The sequence below is a fragment of the Salmo salar genome, chromosome 23 (genome assembly GCF_965601325.2).
Source record: "Salmo salar chromosome 23, fSalSal1, whole genome shotgun sequence".
In the NCBI taxonomy this organism is placed as follows: Eukaryota; Metazoa; Chordata; class Actinopteri; order Salmoniformes; family Salmonidae; genus Salmo; species Salmo salar.
The window spans coordinates 21054471-21075678 of NC_138313.1; the positions used below are offsets into that span (position 1 = coordinate 21054471).

The 21208-nt window shown below is 46.5% G+C and overlaps 3 protein-coding genes across 4 annotated transcripts; 1 reads left to right on the forward strand and 2 right to left on the reverse strand.

Moving 5' to 3' along the window:
* Positions 1 to 1801: 1801 nt before the first annotated feature.
* Positions 1802 to 10915, reverse strand: paics (phosphoribosylaminoimidazole carboxylase, phosphoribosylaminoimidazole succinocarboxamide synthetase). 2 transcript variants are annotated; one of them, XM_014169026.3, is made up of 15 exons: positions 10474 to 10915; positions 9487 to 9987; positions 9343 to 9396; positions 8672 to 9247; positions 8319 to 8390; positions 7478 to 7629; positions 6131 to 6167; positions 5729 to 5926; positions 4935 to 5113; positions 4385 to 4564; positions 4119 to 4232; positions 3881 to 3964; positions 2785 to 2965; positions 2354 to 2512; positions 1802 to 2241 (listed from the first exon to the last, which is right to left on the reverse strand). In XM_014169026.3, the coding sequence occupies exons 1-15, from the start codon at positions 10877 to 10879 to the stop codon at positions 2075 to 2077; spliced, it is 3060 nt and encodes a 1019-aa protein (XP_014024501.3). In that variant the 5' UTR covers positions 10880 to 10915; the 3' UTR covers positions 1802 to 2074. The 2 variants fall into 2 exon arrangements, with proteins under 2 accessions (XP_014024501.3, XP_014024502.1); XM_014169027.3 differs by lacking the exons at positions 8319 to 8390; positions 8672 to 9247; positions 9343 to 9396; positions 9487 to 9987 and having other exon boundaries at positions 10474 to 10904.
* Positions 6638 to 15892, forward strand: ppat (phosphoribosyl pyrophosphate amidotransferase). Its single transcript, NM_001139955.1, is given in 11 exon segments — positions 6638 to 7030; positions 11330 to 11396; positions 11870 to 12076; positions 12177 to 12289; positions 12389 to 12534; positions 13562 to 13634; positions 13733 to 13884; positions 14235 to 14362; positions 14547 to 14768; positions 14924 to 15044; positions 15199 to 15892. Coding segments are annotated over 11 exon segments (1530 nt in total). The 5' UTR covers positions 6638 to 6899; the 3' UTR covers positions 15369 to 15892.
* Positions 15883 to 21208, reverse strand: si:dkeyp-117h8.4 (uncharacterized). Its single transcript, XM_014169028.3, has 10 exons — positions 20843 to 21208; positions 19498 to 19555; positions 19248 to 19306; positions 19087 to 19120; positions 18953 to 18999; positions 18344 to 18470; positions 16510 to 18206; positions 16380 to 16416; positions 16234 to 16279; positions 15883 to 16137 (listed from the first exon to the last, which is right to left on the reverse strand). The coding sequence occupies exons 1-10, from the start codon at positions 20918 to 20920 to the stop codon at positions 16107 to 16109; spliced, it is 2214 nt and encodes a 737-aa protein (XP_014024503.2). The 5' UTR covers positions 20921 to 21208; the 3' UTR covers positions 15883 to 16106.

Sequence of the window (21208 nt, forward strand, 5' to 3'; positions counted from 1 at the left end):
TCTTCTGTTTCCCCTCTCCTACAGATGGCAGTAGTTCCAGATCCCACCAACTTTTTCTCCGTTAATGATATTGTTGCTTCACAGGCCATGGCTGATGCTTCAGAGAAATGCAAGTGGGCTGGGTGCTGTCATAAAATGCCTCGGGTGTATGGCTTGATGAGTGGAGCAGACCTGCCATGCCCCGTTGTACATTCCATTCCCTCGCAAAATTATCACACGGTCAAGACCATGTGTCAAAAGTAGGGATAGCGGATCTTGTAAATAAATATTGATGTACAGTAGGTATTATTGTGTTTGCAGAACATTTCTGGTGGTGCTGAACACTGTTTGAACCCAGGTGATTTCATGGTGGTGATAGACTTCAGGAGAAAGAGTTGGAAGGACCCCCGTTGGAGAGGCCCGTACCAGGCTCTTCTGACCACCCTCACTGCGGTGAAGGTTGCTGAGAGAGATTCCTGGATTCACGTGTCACACTGCAGACGAGTTCCTGATCCAGAAGACGATGGGCCCTCGCCAGTTCCAGTGGTGCAGCGTGGCCCTCCTCTGCATTAGCACAGGAGTGTTAATAAGAACAGTAGGTTGTCCTCTTGTTGGAGACCTGACAGAGGTTGAAAAGTCCTGAGCCAAAGGGGCCAACGCCAGCCCGTAGTTGTGGCCCAGAAGGAGATGGTCATCATAGGAGTCCTGAGCGAAAGGGACCAACGCTGGTCAGGAGCAGTGACCCAGAAGCAGATGGTCATCATCGAAAGAGAGCCCTGCTAGGCCCAGAACAATGAGGACAATGTGTTCTTATCTAGAGCAGAAATGGTTACTAATCTTACATCTGGACAAAAAGAGTGTTGGGTGTGTGGTTTGGGGCCAGTTAAGGTATGAGCAGGTTTACCGCTTGTGGGAGTTCCCATAGGACTTTCCATTCTTTGTGGAGATGCCACTTAACCCTGACCCTATGACGTTCTCTGCATTACACAACCACACAGTCCCACCGTTGTTGGCTAGGGCAGAAAATACTTAACTCCCACCTAATTCAGTAGCAGGAGTGATGACAACCCCTTGGTGTATTAGAGGATGTAATCATTTGGGTGAACTAGAATGTAATTGTATAATGTATTACAATGGATCCAATACCTGTAAGTTAATTGTTAACTACGCCGACGGTACTTCAGTCTATAATATTATCCCTTTCAGAGGAGCTCCGAATGGAACCTATTGGTTGTGTGGAAAAATGGCTTACTATAGCATTCTTTCAAACTGTGGAAGTACGTGTACTGTCGGGTTTATGGTGACAGCTATGAGAACCATTCCGAATGATGAGAGGGATCTGAAGGCTTTGTTTAAAGACAACAAACCTCCTGGAATGAAGAGCGATAAGAGATCCCTCACTGACATCACTCGCACCCTGGCACCTGCCTCCAGGTTCAAAGTAACATCTATTCTGGAACCCTAGCCAAAGATTTGCCCAAGGTATAATTTTTCCCCAATCATTTTAACATTTGTGCCTGTGTAATTTGGGCTAAGATTAGCTTGCATTTTTTATGAACGCCCACGACAGTCACCACTTAATTCTGGCTAATTATATATTTGAGGAAAATTACGGTTTCATTAATAAAGGCTTAGATTGTGTGAATGTTGCTCTTCCAATTGATATTCAGTGTAAAAAAAGAAAACCCCATCTATGGTTTTAATACTTTATCAACATTGTATTATGTCCAACAGGATGTAATGTTGCTACATATTACCACATTTTCAAAATAATGTAATATATATTGTACATGTAGAAAAAGTCTTCAAACAGACACCACAGTTTATATTAATCTCTTTATTTTTTTTATTACCTTTATTTAACTAGGCAAGTCAGTTAAGAACAAATTCTTATTTTCAATGACGGCCTGCCAGGGAACAGTGGGTTAACTGCCTTATTAAGGGTATGATTAGAGGAATGTGTTGTAGTGCTGATTTTACAGTTAGTAAACTATCATGGTAAACATTTCATTAGACATGACACACAGCCAGGCAGGGACCCATGATAGTTCCCATCCTGGAGGCCTGGCAGGGTCTGGAATGGTTCAGGGGCTCCTCACAGGCTGCAGGCCTGCAGCTTCTTGTCAGCCTGCTTCAGAGACACCCAGGTGTTGAGCATGGAGGCTCGCAGTTTGGACCACACCAGGTGGTCACTGAGCCCGAAGATCTGAGCAGCAAACTGGGCTGCAGCGTCAGGGGAGAGGACTGTGGAGCAGCCAAGACCTGCGGGAGAGGAGCTCACAGGGTTAAGGTAAACACACAGAATAAAAGGGAGAATGACCACACATTACTGAATACACACAGCAAGAAAGACCGCATGCAGGGATGTACTCACCGCTGGGCATGCGAAGGGATGACCAGATGTCCTGTGCCCCCCAGTCAGGGGTGATTGGAGGGCAGTTGATGACTGGGTAGACGGTGTTTCCTGACATCACTGGACCAAGGCCGTTGCTTCTGCCCGCCACAGCCACAAACACAGTTGGTACTCCGTCACCTGGGAAAATACTGCACATTAGCTCATCCATCCTAATATAATGTTTTGTATTAGATATACCTTATGTTAGCCAGTATACTACACAGTTACTCCACATACCAAGCCATTATTTAAAACACTTTCAGAAAAAATGTATATGTCAGAATCTCCCACTCTCAAACATAATAAGCAAGCAGTGGCTTTTACAATGCATGAACAATCTACGTAGAGGGGTAGCTATATTCGTAGGGGTTGCCAGTAAGCTTAGGGCTAAAAGGCTTAGCTCAGCCCACCTTCATATTCAGCTTTGATGCGGAGAGTTTCATCTGGTCCTTTGTGTGCCGAGGTGACTCTGAGGTCACAGGGGATTCCGTAGGAGCCACAGGCCTTCCTGATCTTCTCACAGTGGGCCAGGTCAGAGATGGAGCCCATCAGAACCACCACTCTGCCACTGGCCTGGGGCTCCAGCAGCCGCTAGACAAAAACACACTGCCTGTTAGCCTCTACTGAATGCCTGGACTAACCTATTCCACTACGGGCTGTACCTGTACTGTGTCTGCATGTCATTGCATGACATTAAAACAAACTTGGTTAATTTGACAGAAGTTGTGAATATGCATATCTGAGGGTATCTAGGGTTGATCAAAGACTGAGGTCACAAAAGGTGGGATTCTGGGATTCACCTGAGAACCTGATAATGTCTAAGTGATTACACTGGATTGGAACACAATCAACAGACACAACCAGTTAATGTTAAATGTTTTTTTACCCCTTTTTTCTTCCCAATTTCGTGGTATCCAATTGGTAGTTACAGTCTTGTCTCATCGCTGCAACTCCCGTACGGACTCGGGAGAGGCGAAGGTCGAGAGCCATGCGTCCTCCGAAACACAACCCAACCAAGCCGCCCTGCTTCTTGACAACGCACATCCAACCCGGAAGCCAGCCGCACCAATGTGTCGGAGGAAACACCGTACACCTGGCGACCTGGTCAGCGTGCACTGCGCCCGGCCCGCCACAGGAGTCGCTAGTTCGTGATGAGACAAGGATATCCCTGCCGGCCAAGCCCTCCCTAACCCGGACAACGCTGGGCCAATTGTGCGTCGCCCCATGGACCTCCCGGTCGTGGCCAGCTGCGACAGAGCCTGGGCTCAAACCCAGAATCTCTGGTGGCACAGCTAGCACTGCGATGCAGTGCCTTAGACCACTGCGCCACCCGGGAGGCCACCAGTTAATGTTACACTACCTGATTCTCTATCAGTATGGTATGTTGATTCAACACAAACACCAGTGCTTGTCCTCCTGATAACAGATATAGCTGGTCAGCTCAGGCTCTTTTAGGCTAGAGGGCAAAAGGGCACCGGAGTAGTGGGATACACAAGGCTAGCCTACCTTCACACTTTCAGAGACCCACTCAAAGTTCCTCTTCACCATCTGCATAGCTTCAGGAGTCACCTCCTTCAGGTCCCGGTACACCTGCAGAGAAGAGGAGAGCGCACAGGTTTACCCTACAGCTAATGTGGTGCAACTCAAAATCTGAGGTGGTTAAATAATGGCAACATTAGCATTTTTCCATAAAGGGATGGCAGGATAGGAGAATTGGACAGAGCTATGCAGGAGATCACCTCACCTGTTTGTCTTTCTGCTGACTCCGATCTCCCGCTGGCCACAGCCTCCAGGAGTCATTGTCAATCACGTCAGCAAGCACAATCTCTTTAGTGCTCACATTCACGCCAAACTCAATCTGTGAACAATAAAATTACAAAAAACATTCAAAAGCAATGAAATTTTAAGGGAAGACATTAAATTCAAAATGCCCCAACATGACTTCCACATCTAGCTCGTAGCACTGTGCTACCTCCCATGACCAGCAGAGGGTGGCGCTGAGCTGCATACCTTCATGTCTACAAGGGTGCAGTTCTGGGTGGCCCAGGCCCTCTCCAGGATCTCAAAGATGGCCACAGTGCTGCGGTTCATGATGTCCACCTCACAGCGGCCAATGGTGAGCCCAGCCAGAGATAACTTAGTCTCCAGCAGCTGCTCCTCTGACCATTGAGGGTCATTGTTGGCATCATCCTGGGACAAACACAAATGGTGACCAAGATAAGACTTGATGTAAACTGTAAAACACAGCAATATTTGTATGAAGGAGGATGAGTTGATGCACCTAACTTTCAATGTTGTCCCCCGAGTGGACAATAAATGTGTGCAAATCAAACCGGAAGATTGGATTATGGGAGAGGATATGTTTCTACTGCCTTCCCTGTGGCTCAGTTGGTAGAGCATGGTGTTTGCAACGCCAGGGTTGTGGGTTCGATTCCCACGGGGGGGCCAGTACGAAAAAATGAAATGTATGCATTCACTACTGTAAGTCGCTCTGGATAAGAGCGTCTGCTAAATGACTAAAATGTACTGGGCATGATTGGACAGAGAAATAGACACACACCTTGAAGAACATTTCCATTTTCAGAGGGGAGAACCTGTAGCCCTCCTTGACCCCTGGGTTCCTCTTGAGAAAGGATCCGGTGGCCACCCGCCGACAGACCCACTCGATTGGAATCATCTCACAGTGGGCCGCCACGAACGCCTTCTCCGACTGCTGCCTCACAAAAGCTGTCTTAATGCCTGAGGGACAGGGACACCACAAGGTCTTACTCAGCCATTGATGATTCAATCAGATGCACTACTACTAAGGCCACGAAGGAAGCCAATTAACAGCCAGTCAGATACGCCATTGTCTTAGATGAAGGGGAGGAACGAGGGCTAGGGTGGGACACATTCTGAGTTGCAAGGAGTTCATTTCCACAGGCTTACCCCATTTATTTAAAAATGGCTGCAACGTGGAGACTACTGTAGATTTCAATGTCAAACACAGGAATGTAACATGACCTGGATACTCAGGACAGTTGGCCACTGTGCTCAGTTAGACAGAACAATCCCTGATAATAGCTGTTTGTTTGCATTCTAGCCTGCAGACGAATCCATTCATGAATGTTGGCACACTTTAATGTCCCTGGACAATGTATATTTCTCACAGATCCAAGATGCTTTCAAATTGATTACAAAACACTGATGTTCTCGACACTTGAAAGGATGAGAGGAGGTATGGTGGAGGGCACATCTAAACAAAGTATCACACGCACCCACACATGCATTCATAGCCAAACGAATCATTACATTTACATGTCATTAGCATTTCCTAACTTGAATAATTGAGAACAGTGAAGCCTGACGACTCACCCGCCTCCTGCAGCAACTTGAAAACACAGCTCGTGGTTCTGTTTGCTATCGCGGCCTTGCCCTCCATCTGGTCCTTCCTCGCCGCATTCCCTGCTGTGATTTGGTCCTTCGACTGGACCAGAACATGGCCTGGCTCATCCGCGAGCTCGAAAATCTGCTTGGTCTTTCCCTCATTTAGTTTCTGGCCCAGTTTCAGCTCTTCAAAACCAGAAAACAAAGACAAACAGTGAGTAACCCCCAACATTGGTTAATCGATTCTTATTTTTACGATAAACGCGTGTTTACAGTAGACATCTGATTGCATCATCACCTCAACGATCCATAATGACTTGATGGGCCGTTTTACAACTGAACAAACATAAGTAACAGGCCTGACAAGTTGTACTTTAGTGGAAAACATACCTGATGGAGACGCCATGTTGGAAGACGACCTGCAACCCTGAAAAGTAAAGCAAGCGAAAATAGATTCAATCAAGTGTGGGAAATGTACACCCAAAATATCGTATTTTGAATTCTCGCAACTCCACCAGCAACCCGTAGCAAAGGACAGAAAGAGGACCGCACTGAGCGGGTTCGTTTTGCGTGGGCGGGGTTTGTTGTTTCAGACCAGATCACAGCAATGAAGGCCTCACCACGTGGGGGGAAAAAAAGTTATGCCACTCATCACTACATATATCAGCGACACAATTGCTTATTTGTCAGAAAAGCCAAGTGTCGATTTTTATTTATTTATTCGTATCTCTTGAATACTTTCAAATACATCTCATTGCACCTTTATCACACACAACAACAAAAAAACAGGGCGAATGATTGGAAATCTTGGACTAGCTGACATTATCAGTCAGTCATAAAATCTATATATTTTTGTTCGTTTGTAAATTGTAGGCCTAGTACTTTCGCAATTTGCCACGGATGATTCCGTCTTGTCAGGGGGCTGTCAACTCGAAGTAACGTTACATTTTAGCGAGTCAATTCAATAGGCTTCAAAGCAAGCATCCCCATTTTGTAGCCCTGTACTAGGTTGAGCCCGTCTGTGTGTAGACGCTAACCAGCAAGAGGAAGCATACTTTCCCGCTAGCTCTATTTTTTTAACACGTGGGCAGTGTTTAAGCGTGGAATTGCACGCTGTGAGTGTGAAGTATACAAGTTCGAGACGCTCAGGGACTGAAGAATGAGCGAGTTCGAAGAATCTGGCATCGGAGAAGAGTGCGGAGTGTTTGGCTGTGTTGCAGCAGGGGAATGGCCAACACAACTAGAAGTTGCCAAAGTGTTAACTTTGGGACTTGTAGCGCTACAGCACAGGTGAGTTGATGTTTTCTAGCTAGCACGTTTACATAGCGCCGTCAACTATTTTGTATAGCCATCCGCTAATCACAAATTCCGACTATCTTTCCCATAATTGATTATACACTTGCATTATCAAACCCTCAACCCCATTGTGCAACTTTCACTGAGAAAATGCTTTGGAGGGAGTAGTCAATTTCTCCAAACAACCCATGATGTGACGTCAAACGTTCTTGATCACTTCTTGCTAAATTGTACATTTAAAGTGTTAGTTTGTTTCCCGTGAAAGTATGGACATCTCGTCCTTGGATTCCAGACTAGCGCCGATACATTTCTCCAATGGAGACTCCACTCAATATCTTTCGTAAAGGCATTGTGTGCCACAACTTTCAGACTCTTATTGTATACAACAGTCAACTGGTTACAATGACGCTAAAACACACTTTTCCACATTCTGACGCCTACCTGTTTTTCTCGGAGTAAGTCAGAGGCTGCCATGGAACAGACTGAGTTGATCTCTATAATAGGAATGTATTGATCCTCCTCTTTGTACTGGAAGTCAATACTCTCAGCACAGCTGCCCCCAGTGTCATGCCTTTTCACAGGTCTGTGTGTATCTAAAAAACAACAAGGAATCAATAGGGTCAGTACATCAGAGGTTGAGTTGAGGGGTTAAATGCCTTTACTCACTTTTTACTGAGTGTAGAAGTGTGACATATGGGTTGTGGTCACACAGGCAGCCCAATTCTGATCTTTTTTCAACTAAGTGGTCTTTTGACCAATTTGCATCTGAAAAATATCTGTGGTGGTTGGTCAAAAGACCAATTTAGTGGGGAGAATTTTTTTTAATCAGAATTGGGGCAGCCATGATGTACAAAAGAGCTATCTGGCGCAGATTCTTGACCTTGGTCCTCTCAAATTGATTGTGCGGATGTGCTCTGAGAATATTTCAAAATGTGTACAAAAGAATGTGATCTCTTCAGATTTTGACGACAGATTGTAATCTTCATCTTACTGAAAACACTGTTGTACTCTTTGAACAGATGGCTACACATAAGCCATATTGCAGTTTTGTGACGGCCAGTGTTTTAGCCTTTTCTCTGCAGTTTCCTGACTCCTTACCAACCCAACCCTCTCATGATTTGATTAGGAGACTCATTGGCAAGTCACTGGACTGACTCCTCCAGTCACACTGTCCATCGTTATTCTGTTACTGAGCCTTTGGTCATGTGTGGATTTTAAAATTAGATCGGACATTCTCGTGACGTGAGAAACATGATTGTTTAGGGAGGAGGTACAATTTAACCTGTATCCAAAGCTTTCCTCTTCAGCCCTCTTTTTGCAGTCAGGTCCTCTCTTTTATCCATCTCAGCAGTGACTGTAAGGAACCAATAGGCATATGACAAATCAGTGTTAATGCACAGTATCAGAACCTCTTTTCCTCCACCAGGTTCTACTGTCTCCGACTACCAGCTTTGGGGTTTATGGGGGTTAATTTTTAATCTGAGAAATTAGCTTGTTATAGGCTATAAAATAGAGATGTGGGATATGTCTGAAGATCTAATGGCTTGTTTGTTATCTTTTATATGGTCACCACTAAATGATATTGAGTGGCCCTAGGTTTATCTACAATTGCGATCTGAGTCACTTTTCTTTTACCTGTGTATGCTCGTTTGTCCTCATTTCTGGGGATAACCTCATAGCTTTGAGCTGTGTAAGAGTTAACTGGACGAGTCCTCTCTTCGTGTCCCGTTCTTGCAGTTGCTCTATCTGACGACATGAAAATGGCATCTTTGCCATCCTCATACCCCATCATGGCCGCCCCAGCCAAAATGGTGCCGGCCTCGGCTTGTTCCTCATATCTCGTGGCAGGTCCACTATCCGACCTAGTCAAAATGGCATCCACCTCATCATAGAACCTCATAAGGTGGCGTGGGTCCGTACCGTCAGCCCTTCCCCTCTGTAAGGAGCGGTACAGGTACTTGAGGTTCTTGTATTTGGTGTGACACTGCTTCCAGTCGCGCTCCACCCCCTGCTGCAGTAGCCGGCAGGAGATCTGCACAAAGATGTCCCTCTTCCTGGTGGAGCTCTGCAGCTGCCTGCACACGCCCTCTTCAGACCACACCTGGATCAGAGCACGCACCTCCTGGTCACTCCAGTTCCGGCCCGTGTCGGACACCGTTACCACGTGGAACTGCTCGGAGCTAGACTGGTCCAGTGGTGATATGTGGGCCTCTATTAGGGTGGGAGACAGAATAGTGAGTGGGCAATGGGCATAGCTGTTACATTTCAGAAGGCATTTCTGCTGTAGGTGATTTGATTACACATACCTAATTCCCTTTGATTTTGGTCTGTGTCCAGCTCATAATCGTCACTATTGTCATCTGAAAGAGACATTTGTTCCAGGACTGTAAAAGGTAGAACTAAGACTAGGCAATGTACTCATTCAGTATCGTCATTCATTAAAACCTCACCATCAATCTCAATGACCAGGTCTCCTTCAGGTGCTGTAGACTGTGTCTTGCCTTCCAGAGTTTCCAGCCTCCCAGCTCCCTGGTCAACTTCAGGTCCTCTCCTCTGCATATCATGGTCCCCATCCTTCCCATCAAATCCCCTGTCCAGCAATATGGCCTCCAACTCGTCGAAGAATTTCATGTACCTTCCTGGGCCGCTGCCGCTGCTGCTTGCAGCGGCCTGGGCGCTCTTGGCCATCTTGTACTCGTACTTGAGGTTCTTGTATTTTGTGCGACATTGTTTCCAGTTGCGCACCACTCCGAAACCTCTTTGCATGCGGCGGGCCATCTCCTGGAAGATGGCCTTGTTGCGTAGCGTCCCTTTCAGACGCTGCCGGACGTGGCGGTCAGACCAGACGCACAGCAGAGCCCGCACCTCCTCATCTGTCCAGTGGCGGCCCCCCTCCGGGCCCACGCATTGGGCGTAGGGGAGAGCCCCATGAAGAATCTGACACGGGCCTCCTAAACCAACACACACATACGCTTACATTTTTGATTTAAAGGAATTTTTTTATATCGTCTGTTTACAGATACTCAGGTTTATTTAGATTCAGTGTAAATCCTTTTTCTAGGCTACTGGTGTGTGACTCCAGTTGTCTGAGTCAACATCTTGGTCACCAAGCAGCCTCTGAGGCTTCTTATTTAAATGAGGGATCATTTAAAGACTGCTAGTTAGACTACTGCTGCACATACTCAACGACTTAAGGTTTGATACTACTATTTATTAGGCGTAGTCAATGGTCCACTGTTTTTCGGACATTATCTTAACCATCCTTCACTCACAGTTAGTGTGTTGATGTCGCAGATTGTTTTTATTTCATTGCTCCCTATAACCTACGCCAATTGCTATTTACTGTAATTGTTTCAAAGTTTCCATATACAAATATTTTATAAGCACTAGTATATTTCTCTCCCAATATCACACTGCTCCTGTAACTCCCGAGTTACCTTCCTGCATTGTGACTAAGGAAGAGTGGGCCTCTTTCTCACTGGTCAGATCCTCCTCCTCTTCCACCAAGTCACTTGGGGTCATTTGGGTGTCCATCGTGGCTGCTGCCCCCTGATTGTAGTTGGTGAATACGCCTGGTGATTCAGCCTTCCTGGCTTGCAGTCCCAGCCTCGTGCACTGGGCTTGACACTCCCTCCAGTCCCGCAGCACGCTGAGCCCTCTCAGCTGCTCTGAGATGCATTCAAATGTGGCTCTGCTGCTCACGCCTGAATGCTGAGCAGCTCCCAGCTCCCCCCACACTGACAGAAGAGCCAGCACCTCCGCTTCCCCCCACGGTCCTGCTGCTCCTGTCTCCTCTACCGTCTCCTCTTCACCTCTTCTTTGTCTCCCTGCTCCTCTCTCCATGTTTGAGCTGACCTGGAAACGCTTCTTTCTCTCCCAGCCCCCCTTCCTCTGCTGCCCGGTTCCCTAGGCAACCAGGCGTTTAAGCCTGAGAGGAACGCCCACGCAGCCTCACTACTGGCTTAAGCTTTGTGATGTGGGGGAGGGACGGACTGTAATCCGAGAAGCAGCTTGGCAAATCGTCTGCAGCGCAAGGCCACTCCATATAAGGAAACTCCACTGCAGATACACACAACCCCCCCCCCCCACAACACTTCTCCTTCACCAAAACGGTTCAGTCTGCCCCAAGGCATTATGCATGCATAAACGCTGGCCTCAAACATGTTGCATCAAGCAAAGTCGAGTAGGTTTGACTGTAAGAGCTTTAAGGAGCGCTGTGTCATTGTTGCAAATGTTTCCACCTTACTAACTAAAACTGTCATTCAAGCAATCTATTTGTTTTTGTTTACTTAGGGGTCAGGAAAGTGCTGGAATTGTCACAAGCAATGGAGTCAACCCACCAACGTACAACACCCTCAAGGTACAAATGTGTGACAAACAGAACCATTCACTATGGAAACATGAAAGAGAAACGGTTTACAATCCTACTCATTCTAGATTACGAAGATACTCATTTTGATCTCTAATTTACACAACATCCCGTCAATGGCCTCAAACTAGGCACAATGCTTTCACCCCCCCCCCCCCCCCCAAAACAACAAAACACCTTTTAAAACCCTTTCATCCGTGGGAGCTTCAGTCCTATTAGTTAACTAAAATCTCAGAAGTACAAGGAGAGAACACACTGTATAGAAATAGGACACTTGTAACATAAAAACAGGCATGTGATATCATCACTGAAAGCTTTACTAATCACAGTTTGGCTACATTTAGTTTTAATGCACATGGTTTTAGGAGGGCAAAGCTCAGTGTGTGTGTGTGTGTGTGTGTGTGTGTCCAAGATGTCCCTGTCTGCCTATGTGTTGTGAATAGCTACGCCTCTTCCCTTCTCAGGGAATGGGCTTAGTGAACAACGCCTTCCCACCTGAGAACCTTCTGAAGCTGCGCTACGGTAACCTGGGCATCGGGCACACGCGCTACTCCACCACGGGCATCTCTGAGCTGCAGAACTGCCAGCCCTTTGTGGTGGACACGCTGCACGGCAAGATCGCTGTGGCACACAACGGGGAGCTGGTCAATGCAGCCGCACTGCGTAAGAAGGTGGGCCGTGCTGTCATATCCACCGACCTTGTGTGGGATTGCTGTGTGTTTTTTTTGTTGTTTTAAATGTACATTACTGTGTGTGTTATGTGTATGGTAGGTGATGCGTCACGGCGTGGGCCTGTCCACCAGCTCAGACAGTGAGCTCATCACCCAGCTGCTGGCTCTGACTCCACCCATGGAGGAGCTGGATGCACCTGACTGGGTGGCCAGGTTGGTTCTAGAACTTTCTATTCCAATAATACCCCATCTCCTCTTTTACCTCCTGTAACACTCTTCATCTTGATTGATTGTTTATTCTCTCCATTGCAGGATAAAGAACCTGATGCATGAGACCCCGACATCCTACTCACTGCTGGTGATGTACACAGATGTGATCTATGCTATCCGTGACCCGTACGGAAACAGACCCCTCAGCATCGGGCGCCTCGTCCCCATTTCTAAACTCCACACTGCAGGTATTTTTGGTCCTTCCTTAGCGCTGTGTGGTATTTTTGGTCCTTCCTTAGCGCTGTGTGGTATTTTTGGTCCTTCCTTAGCGCTGTGTGGTATTTTTTGTCCTTCCTTAGAGCTGTGTGGTATTTTTGGTCCTTCCTTAGCGCTGCGTGGTATTTTTGGTCCTTCCTTAGCGCTGCGTGGTATTTTTGGTCCTTCCTTAGCGCTGCGTGGTGTTTTTGGTCCTTCCTTAGCGCTGCATGGTATTTTTGGTCCTTCCTTAGCGCTGCGTGGTGTTTTTGGTCCTTCCTTAGCGCTGCGTGGTGTTTTTGGTCCTTCCTTAGCGCTGCGTGGTGTTTTTGGTCCTTCCTTAGCGCTGCGTGGTGTTTTTGGTCCTTCCTTAGCGCTGCGTGGTGTTTTTGGTCCTTCCTTAGCGCTGCGTGGTGTTTTTGGTCCTTCCTTAGCGCTGCATGGTGTTTTTGGTCCTTCCTTAGCGCTGCGTGGTGTTTTTGGTCCTTCCTTAGCGCTGCGTGGTGTTTTTGGTCCTTCCTTAGCGCTGCGTGGTGTTTTTGGTCCTTCCTTTGCGCTGCGTGGTGTTTTTGGATCTTTTGATTTGTGCATTTTCGATGAACTAATCTTTGAGCAGGGTTACTAATCTATAATCGAATATATTGGCACCCTTGCACTTTGCAATGGAGCAGTGTTCTGTTTTCTCTTTTCAAAACTGGTTGAATGGCAGGTAAGATAAATTACACATGAGAATCACTTGCCTCCAACCAAATTAATTAGAATTTTGAATAATTTGGTCCAGGCCATTTGACTGAAAGTGAAAAATCTAAATTTCAGTATAGAATTTTTCTTTCTTGGTCCTGTGTAGTAGTAAATCAAACAAATACACGTGTGAACACCATTTTTATTTTAAAATGTCTACTTATTTTAGAAGAAAAGAGAATTGTGCATGGGTGCCACTGCCAATATATTTAACCACAACTGTATAAAGAGGTTTGAAGAGGATGGATGATTGACAGGCCATATTCTGTCCTCCGTCAGGTGCTGGCGAGGGGGAGACAGAGGGCTGGGTGGTGTCATCAGAGTCCTGCAGCTTCCAGTCCATCGGTGCCAGGTGAGCTCTCTCATCACCACGGTTACCGTTCTCTTATTGCCATGGCAATGTGTGGTCCTGTGGCTCACAAGCCTCTTTCTGCTCGGTCTGGTCCTCAGGTACTACAGAGAGGTGATGCCTGGAGAGATAGTCCAGATCTCCAAACACGGTGTGAAGTCCCTAAGCATCGTCCCTCGCCCCGAGGGAGACCTCCCTGCATTCTGCATCTTTGAATATGTTTACTTTGCCAGACCAGATTCCATATTTGAAGGTAGGCATATTTAGAAGTTGGCCGAGCTAATAACACAAACTGATTTAGTACTTAGTCGGTGAGAGTAGTGAATAGTTTGACTGGGCGATTACGGCACATCTTTAAAAAAAAAAAACATTTTTATTTAACTAGGCAAGTCAGTTTAAAAACAAATTCTTATTTACAATGATGGCCTACCAGGGAACAGTGGGTTAACTGCCTTGTTCAGGGGCAGAACGACAGATTTTCACCTTGTCAGCTCGGGGATTCGATCCAGCAACCTTTCGGTTACTGGCCCAACGCTCTAACCACTAGGCTACCTGCCTTTGACCTGATGCCAGAGCACCTATAGTTTCCTCCTGGTGTTTCAGGTCAGATGGTGTACACGGTGAGGCAGCGCTGTGGACGCCAGCTGGCCATTGAGGCCCCTACAGAGGCAGACGTGGTCAGCACTGTGCCCGAGTCTGCTACACCGGCTGCACTGGGATATGCGCAACAGGTGAGGCAGCATCGTCAAACACACTGATCAGGTCTTCTGTCTGTGTTTTCCATGACAATTTATTTTATGTAGTCGCCTATAGGACATTTTGATAAGTTGCATGTCTTGACTTCTTTCATGCTGGGTATGTATGCATGTGCTCCTCTTGTGCTTCAGTCTGTACTATTCTGTTCCGTTTCTGCAGTCGGGACTGCCGTACGTGGAGGTTCTGTGTAAGAATCGCTACGTTGGGAGAACGTTTATTCAACCAAACACACGCCTCAGGCAGTTGGGGGTGGCCAAGAAGTTTGGGGCGCTGACAGACAACTTTACAGGCAAGCGAGTGGTGCTCGTTGATGACTCCATCGTCAGGGGCAACACAATCTCCCCCATAATAAAGCTCTTAAAGGAAGCCGGAGCCACAGAGGTGAGTGGGCCAGAGCTGGATCGTTATCAGCCCTCTTTATATCAATTATACTGCAGGTAATCTCACCTCGTTATAATGGTTGAGTACTAGACTAAGTCTGGTCTCGCGTTGTCTGTAATGACCACTCATTTTGGTTGCTTTCCTCCCTCCTATAGGTTCACATCCGTGTTGCCTCACCACCCATCAGGTTCCCATGCTACATGGGCATCAACATCCCCACAAAAGAGGAGCTCATCGCTAACAGGCCAGAGTTTGAGGACATTGCTGGCTACATTGGTGAGATTTGGAACGCTTATTGTTGGAAGGCTACAAAGTTCATGTTTTTGGGAGTAGTGTCCCCTCCAGATTCACATTTTTCATCTGTGACCTGAGACATGATTGGCTAACATCAATTGGGGGTGTGTGGGGCAAACTGTGATGTGTTCTGTAGGTGCAACCAGTGTGAGGTATCTGTCGGTTGAGGGCCTGTTATCAGCGGTGCAGGGAGGAATCCCCTCCCTCCAGGGGAAGGATGAGAGGATCAACACCAAGGCCAGCAGGAGTGTGGGCCACTGCACCGCCTGCCTCACAGGCAAATACCCTGTGGAACTGGAGTGGTGACTGTTGACCACAACCCTCCCAACAGGTCATCAGAAGCTGGCGGTGCTACAGCAGTGCCCTAGATGACCACAACCAAACCATTCTCTTGATCACACTACTGCTGTTTATTGTGCTTAATCCTGAATCATTTGGGGGCATTAATGCTGCCATTCTGGCAACACAACCGTATGCATGTCAATGTATTACATTTCAACCCAGCCTTTTCATTCCATTCTGACTGAAAACCAACATTCTGTGAGGTGAAAGCAGCTGTGTTCCAACCCCTCATTTCTATCCTCTCATTGGAGAAATGTTAGAAGTTGCTGTAAGACGCACAAGACTTTAAGCAAAATGTTTAGTGAAAACAACTTGCCTTCATTTCATATAGGATAATGCATATGCAGACCTGTTTAAAGTAGTCGAATCCTTTGTCTCCCTTATTTAGACTAATCACTATTCTTCCTGTAAAGTACATTTCAGATTTTCCCTATTGTGATATGTAAGAAAATTGAAGTGATAAAATAAATACAGCCAAAAGGTTTAAACACTTATTTTATTACAAAGTCATTTAGTATGTATTTTATGCATCTATCCATTCAAAAAAAAACAGCTATCTCAAGGGGGCATAAAAAAAGACCTTGTGGGAACACTGCAACAAATGAGTTAGTAATTGGAACATCAGAACTGTTTAAAAGCTGATATTTAACAGTCAGGCATATCAACCAAAGGTAGAGGAGCAGGCCTTTCTGTGGGTTGACATCATTTATACAGAAGCCGTCTCCTAGAGAAACTGGGGAAAGAAGGGAGGCTGGTTAACATGAGAAACAAAATGCATTTTCTATGAAAGATTAACAACACAGAACAGACTGCATAAGGTCATGGTTACCTTGGCGAACAGCCACATTGGCACTCTGCCTTGACAGGTGACTTTCCTGGGGGGGAGAAATAGGCTCATCAGAACTGAATACATTCATTGCGGTGGTCAAAGTTCAGAGAATTTTATTTTCCCTGAGAAAAACAAAGCAAACAAACCTTGATGAATCCCAACAAATCTGTTGTATTTCGCTCTCTAAAACAGGAGACAGGACAGCAATGTTACAAAATATAAGGAAACAAAATACTGGTGTTCTGTATGTATATTGTTTCTGTGGAAGACCCTTACACAAGCAGGAGAGGGCTGATCAACATGCAGGCCAGACCAGGAGCCTGCAGCTTTCCTGACTGCTGCGTCTGATGAGTGGTGATGGGGGCTGTGGCGGGTCTGAGATAGGCTGGCCCTGTGGGGGCTCCAGGTGTGGGAGTCACAGGAGATGTCCCTCTGGGTGGAGGACAAATGGCTGTCTGAGCGATTCTGGCACCTGATCATTTCTATCCTCTGGCGGAGAGATCCTGGTGAGTACACGCAGGAGTTGTCTCTGAAGCGTTTGGACTCTGGGGAATGTTCCTGGACCAGCTCCCTGCGACGCTTCCTCATGATAGAGTGGTGAGGAGACAGGGCCAGGGCAGCCAGAGCAGAGGATGAGGGGCCTCTGGTGGTCTCTGCTCTCCTCTCACACATGCGACAGGAGGGGACCGATTTGCCCTGACAGACAAGCTTGTGGTAGAGCTTCTGGAAGTCCTTATCGATCTGCTTAGTGGAGTTCCTTAGACTGATGGATGGGGAGAATGAATCCAGGGAATGGTGTCGCTGGAGCTTTGGCTGAGCTGCCCCAGCAGTAGACTCCTGATGGGGGAATCGAGATGAGTGGACATTCAGTTGGGAGGTACTGCAGGCGTCCAGGCGGTGGAGCTTCCTGGGTGACATCAGAGGCCGCTGAAAAGAGGGGAAAAACGCAGGGGAAGATCTGGGTTCCACCGTCACCATGTTTCTCTGATGATATCCAGCAACGCCTGATTTGAGGCTTCTATGGTCAGTGTTAGGAGATGCACGCTGGCCTTCCCAGCTCAGCAGTCTGGCTCTGTAGGGACTCTGTGCTGCTGAGGAGCGGTAGACAGACCTCTCTGTGTCTGAAGACATGTCCATACTGACCACAGGGCGTACTGCTGTGCAAATCCTCTGACTGGGGACTGTGCGGAGGGCACACCTCAGAGATGGGCTGCTCCACCCTCCTGCTGTGGAAGGGCCTTCAGATCTGTCAGGACTGAAGACAAGGGTAGTATACTTAACCCGGGTGGGTGGGGCAGAGGACATAGACACCGTGAAGGTTTGGTTTAGGGGGGCCTCATCTAGCTCAGGGCTCTCCTGTAGGGAGGAGTCAGCAGAGGGAGGGGAGGAGGGAGCAGAAGGAGGGGAGGAGGGAGCAGAGGGAGGGGAGGCGGCAGGACTGGAACCTGCAGAGGAAGGACAATAGGAGAAGTCCATCAGTGGAAAAGGGCGAGACTGTTGTCTGTTTCCTGAATCTGTCCGCTTCCTGGGTGACTGCCTCTCTGCTGGCCACTTCTGGAGGTTGACCTTGGTCTGTGGAGGAGGATGGGTGCCGTTTGTCCTTTTGAGGTTAAACTTTGGACTCTTGGGGTTACTCACATTCAGTGTGGTGTTCTGAGATGTTAGGAGGATGGATTGGCTATTGTCGAGGTCAGGCTTTCTGTGAGCTGGTCTCAGGGTGCTGTTGAAGGTGCGGTTATTGAGGTTTCTGTTAGACGACCACCTGAGTCTGTGGTACCTTCTTAGCACCCCTACAGCCGCGTCGGACATATGTTGGCGCCTCCAGGCCTCCCCTATCTGACTGAGCATGCTGGGATACAGCTCCTGTAGAGTGCTCCGTTGACTGCTCAGAGAGCGCTCCAGCGCCCCATCCTGCTCCTCTGGCGCCCCCCACAGGTTACTTCTAGTCTCATTCACCTTGGAATTATCCACCCCTGTAGGAGGCAATATAAATCCAATTTATTCATCAGACGTTTCAAAAAACAAAATAGTGCTGCAGTTGTATTTCATGTTTACTTTCACATTTTAAATTTATAAGTCACTAGGGTTTATGTTGAAATAATTAACTTACAGTGGCTGTTCTCGGCAGCATGCTGCATAACAGAATCATTACTGGGGACAGTGACAGCACTCGCATCTACAGCACCCTCATCGACACAATCATTGTTGGCATCATCCTGGTGGTATGAGATGTCCATCTGATTGAAAAACATGACAAGTTCAGTAAGATTCATTTTCCCGTGGGGTTTTGTTATGTGTATTTAAATCCTATTCTTGTCAAAGCTACTATTATTTCTACTACTCTAACATTGCATTTTAGTTACACTGCTTATATATTTATATACTGGATTTTTGACATATCTGGATTACTGTTACGGTGCCATTTGGGTTTATTTAATTCATTCGGACATTAAGATTTTATATGTATTGATTATTCGCATACTTGTTGACCTTTTACTACATTGTTAGGAGCTAGTAACATAAGCATTTTGTGGCACTCGCCATAACGTGCTAAACGGTGTACGCGACCAACAATGCTATAGTAAAGTGAACTGTTAACATCTGGTTGGACTCTAGTCTCCAAACAGATCTGTTCTGCACACAATCAGTTGTCAGTGTGTGTAGGTCATTACTCCGTAGATTGGGAGAACTCCAATTAGATTAAGTAAAAGTAATTTACCTTGAAGTCTCCAGTGGTGTCATGTGGCCTGTGTATTTCAGAAATATCTGAAATAACAAAATGTAACTTGAATATACATTTAGATCAATTGAACAAGTGCACATCTCAAAGAGAAACATGTCGTAGTTCCCTACCTCCTAGTGACAGCTGTGTCAGGCCAGCATCACTCTAAAGAGAAGGTGGATAAGAGGTGTGATCCAGAAAAAGAGATTCCTCAGAAAAATTGTAAAAGTCAACATAAACAGAAAATGCACAAAGTAGATCTAAAATAATTAGCCACAGATAATTTACAAACCTTTGACGATTCCAGCTTTGACAGCGCCAACTCTGACTTGAACATGAAACGGCTCACATCTTCTCCATCCAATGACAGGATACATGAAAAAAAAAAACACAAGAAAACATCAGGGCATGGAGGCAATTATTTTGAGTCCAGATGGTTTACCCATCAACGTAAAGCTGGCTACTTGTTGTTGACAAGACTAAACAATTATTCTTCAAGCACTGAAGGTCCACAGTGCAACCATAAACTGACTTTTGTTTACCTTTGGGAGTTATGTCCTCCAGGTTCACCTCAGTCCCATCGTCATGCAGCTTTGAATACTGTTGAGTCAGAAAAAGTAAATACAGGCACATTTGGATGTTTCATCTCATCTCTTTTCACCGACAACGATGAGACAGCCTATAGGGAGGAGGTCAGTGACCTGGCCGTGTGGTGCCAGGATAACAACCTCTCCCTCAACGTGATCAAGACGAAGGACTAGAGGAGAAGGACCAAGCCCGCCCCCCATTCTCATCGACGGGGCTGTAGTGGAGCAGGTTGAGAGCTTCAAGATCCTTGGTGTCCACATCAACAAACTATCCTGGTCTAAACACACCAAGACAGTCGTGAAGAGGGCTCAGGAGACTGAAAAGATTTGGCATGGGTCCTCAGATCCTTAAAAGGCTCTACAGCTGCACCATCAAGGGCATCACTGCCTGGTATGGCAACGGCTTGGCCTCCGACCGCAAGGCACTACAGAGGGTTGTGCGTACAGTCCAGTGCATCACTGGGGCCAAGCTTCCTGCCATCCAGCATCTCTATACCAGGCGTGCCTGAGGAAGGCCATAAAAATTGTCAAAGACTCCAGCCACCCCACCCATAGACTGTTCTCTCTGGTACCGCCAAGTCTAGGTCCAAAAGGCATCTTAACAGCTTCTACCCCCAAGCCATAAGACTCCTGAACAGCTAATCAAATGGCTACCCAGACTATTTGCATTGTCCCCCCCCCCCCCTCTTTTACGCTGCTGCTACTCTCTGTTCATTATCTATGCAGTCACTGTAACTCTACCTACATGTACATATTACCTCGACTAACCTGTGCCTCGCTACTGTTATTTTACTGCTACTCTTTAATTATTGTTATTTTTTACTCATCCATTTTTTTTACTTAATTATTTTTCTTAAAACTGCATTGTTGGTTATTAAGGGCTTGTAAACATTTCACTAAGTTCTACACCTGTTGTATTCGGAGCATGTGACAAATACAAATTGATTTGGTACATGCCTAGTAGTCCTGAGTGCCATTGATGAGGGGTGTGCATTGTTGGAGCGTTTCGTCCCGTGGCCACAAGGGGGATGTTGGCGAGAAAGACTAGCTACTACTAAAGTGAGTCGCTATATACGGTTTGAAAACTGCATCTGCTCTGCTACTACTAGCTAGTTGGCTAACACCAAAATAGGGTGTTTTTTCTAACTGTGATTATCTTCAGCAGAAATCGTCAGCAGAATACTGTCTACAAAATAAGCAAACTTCTAGTCACGGGCTCACGGCAGAGTTACAAGTTAGCCAACGTTAGCTAAACTAACGTTCCCAACCGTTAACTAGCTTCCAGTCCATTTCCACCTACCTTCTGAACGATTCTCTCCAGATTATCAGTGTAAATCTTGACATTGTTCTGAAATTTATTTTTGACGAAGTCGTCCATGTTGTCAGTCTTTATCGATCAAAACACTAAAACGAAAAACTTTTCATTTCCCCCATTTGTTGGCTTCTCTCCGGGTCAAGGGCTCTGACTAGCGGAATACAGCTTCGACCGGAAGTAGTTTTTTTGTAGCAGGTTAGAATAATTTACACAGCACGTTAGGATGATTAATGTGGTAGGTTAGGAGACAGGTTAAGGCTATGAAAATGTTTAGGTTTTAGGGTTAGCTAAATTGCTCTCCTAACCTGATGCAAAAAGTCCCTTCCGGTCGTAGCTGTACTCCATCTAGTC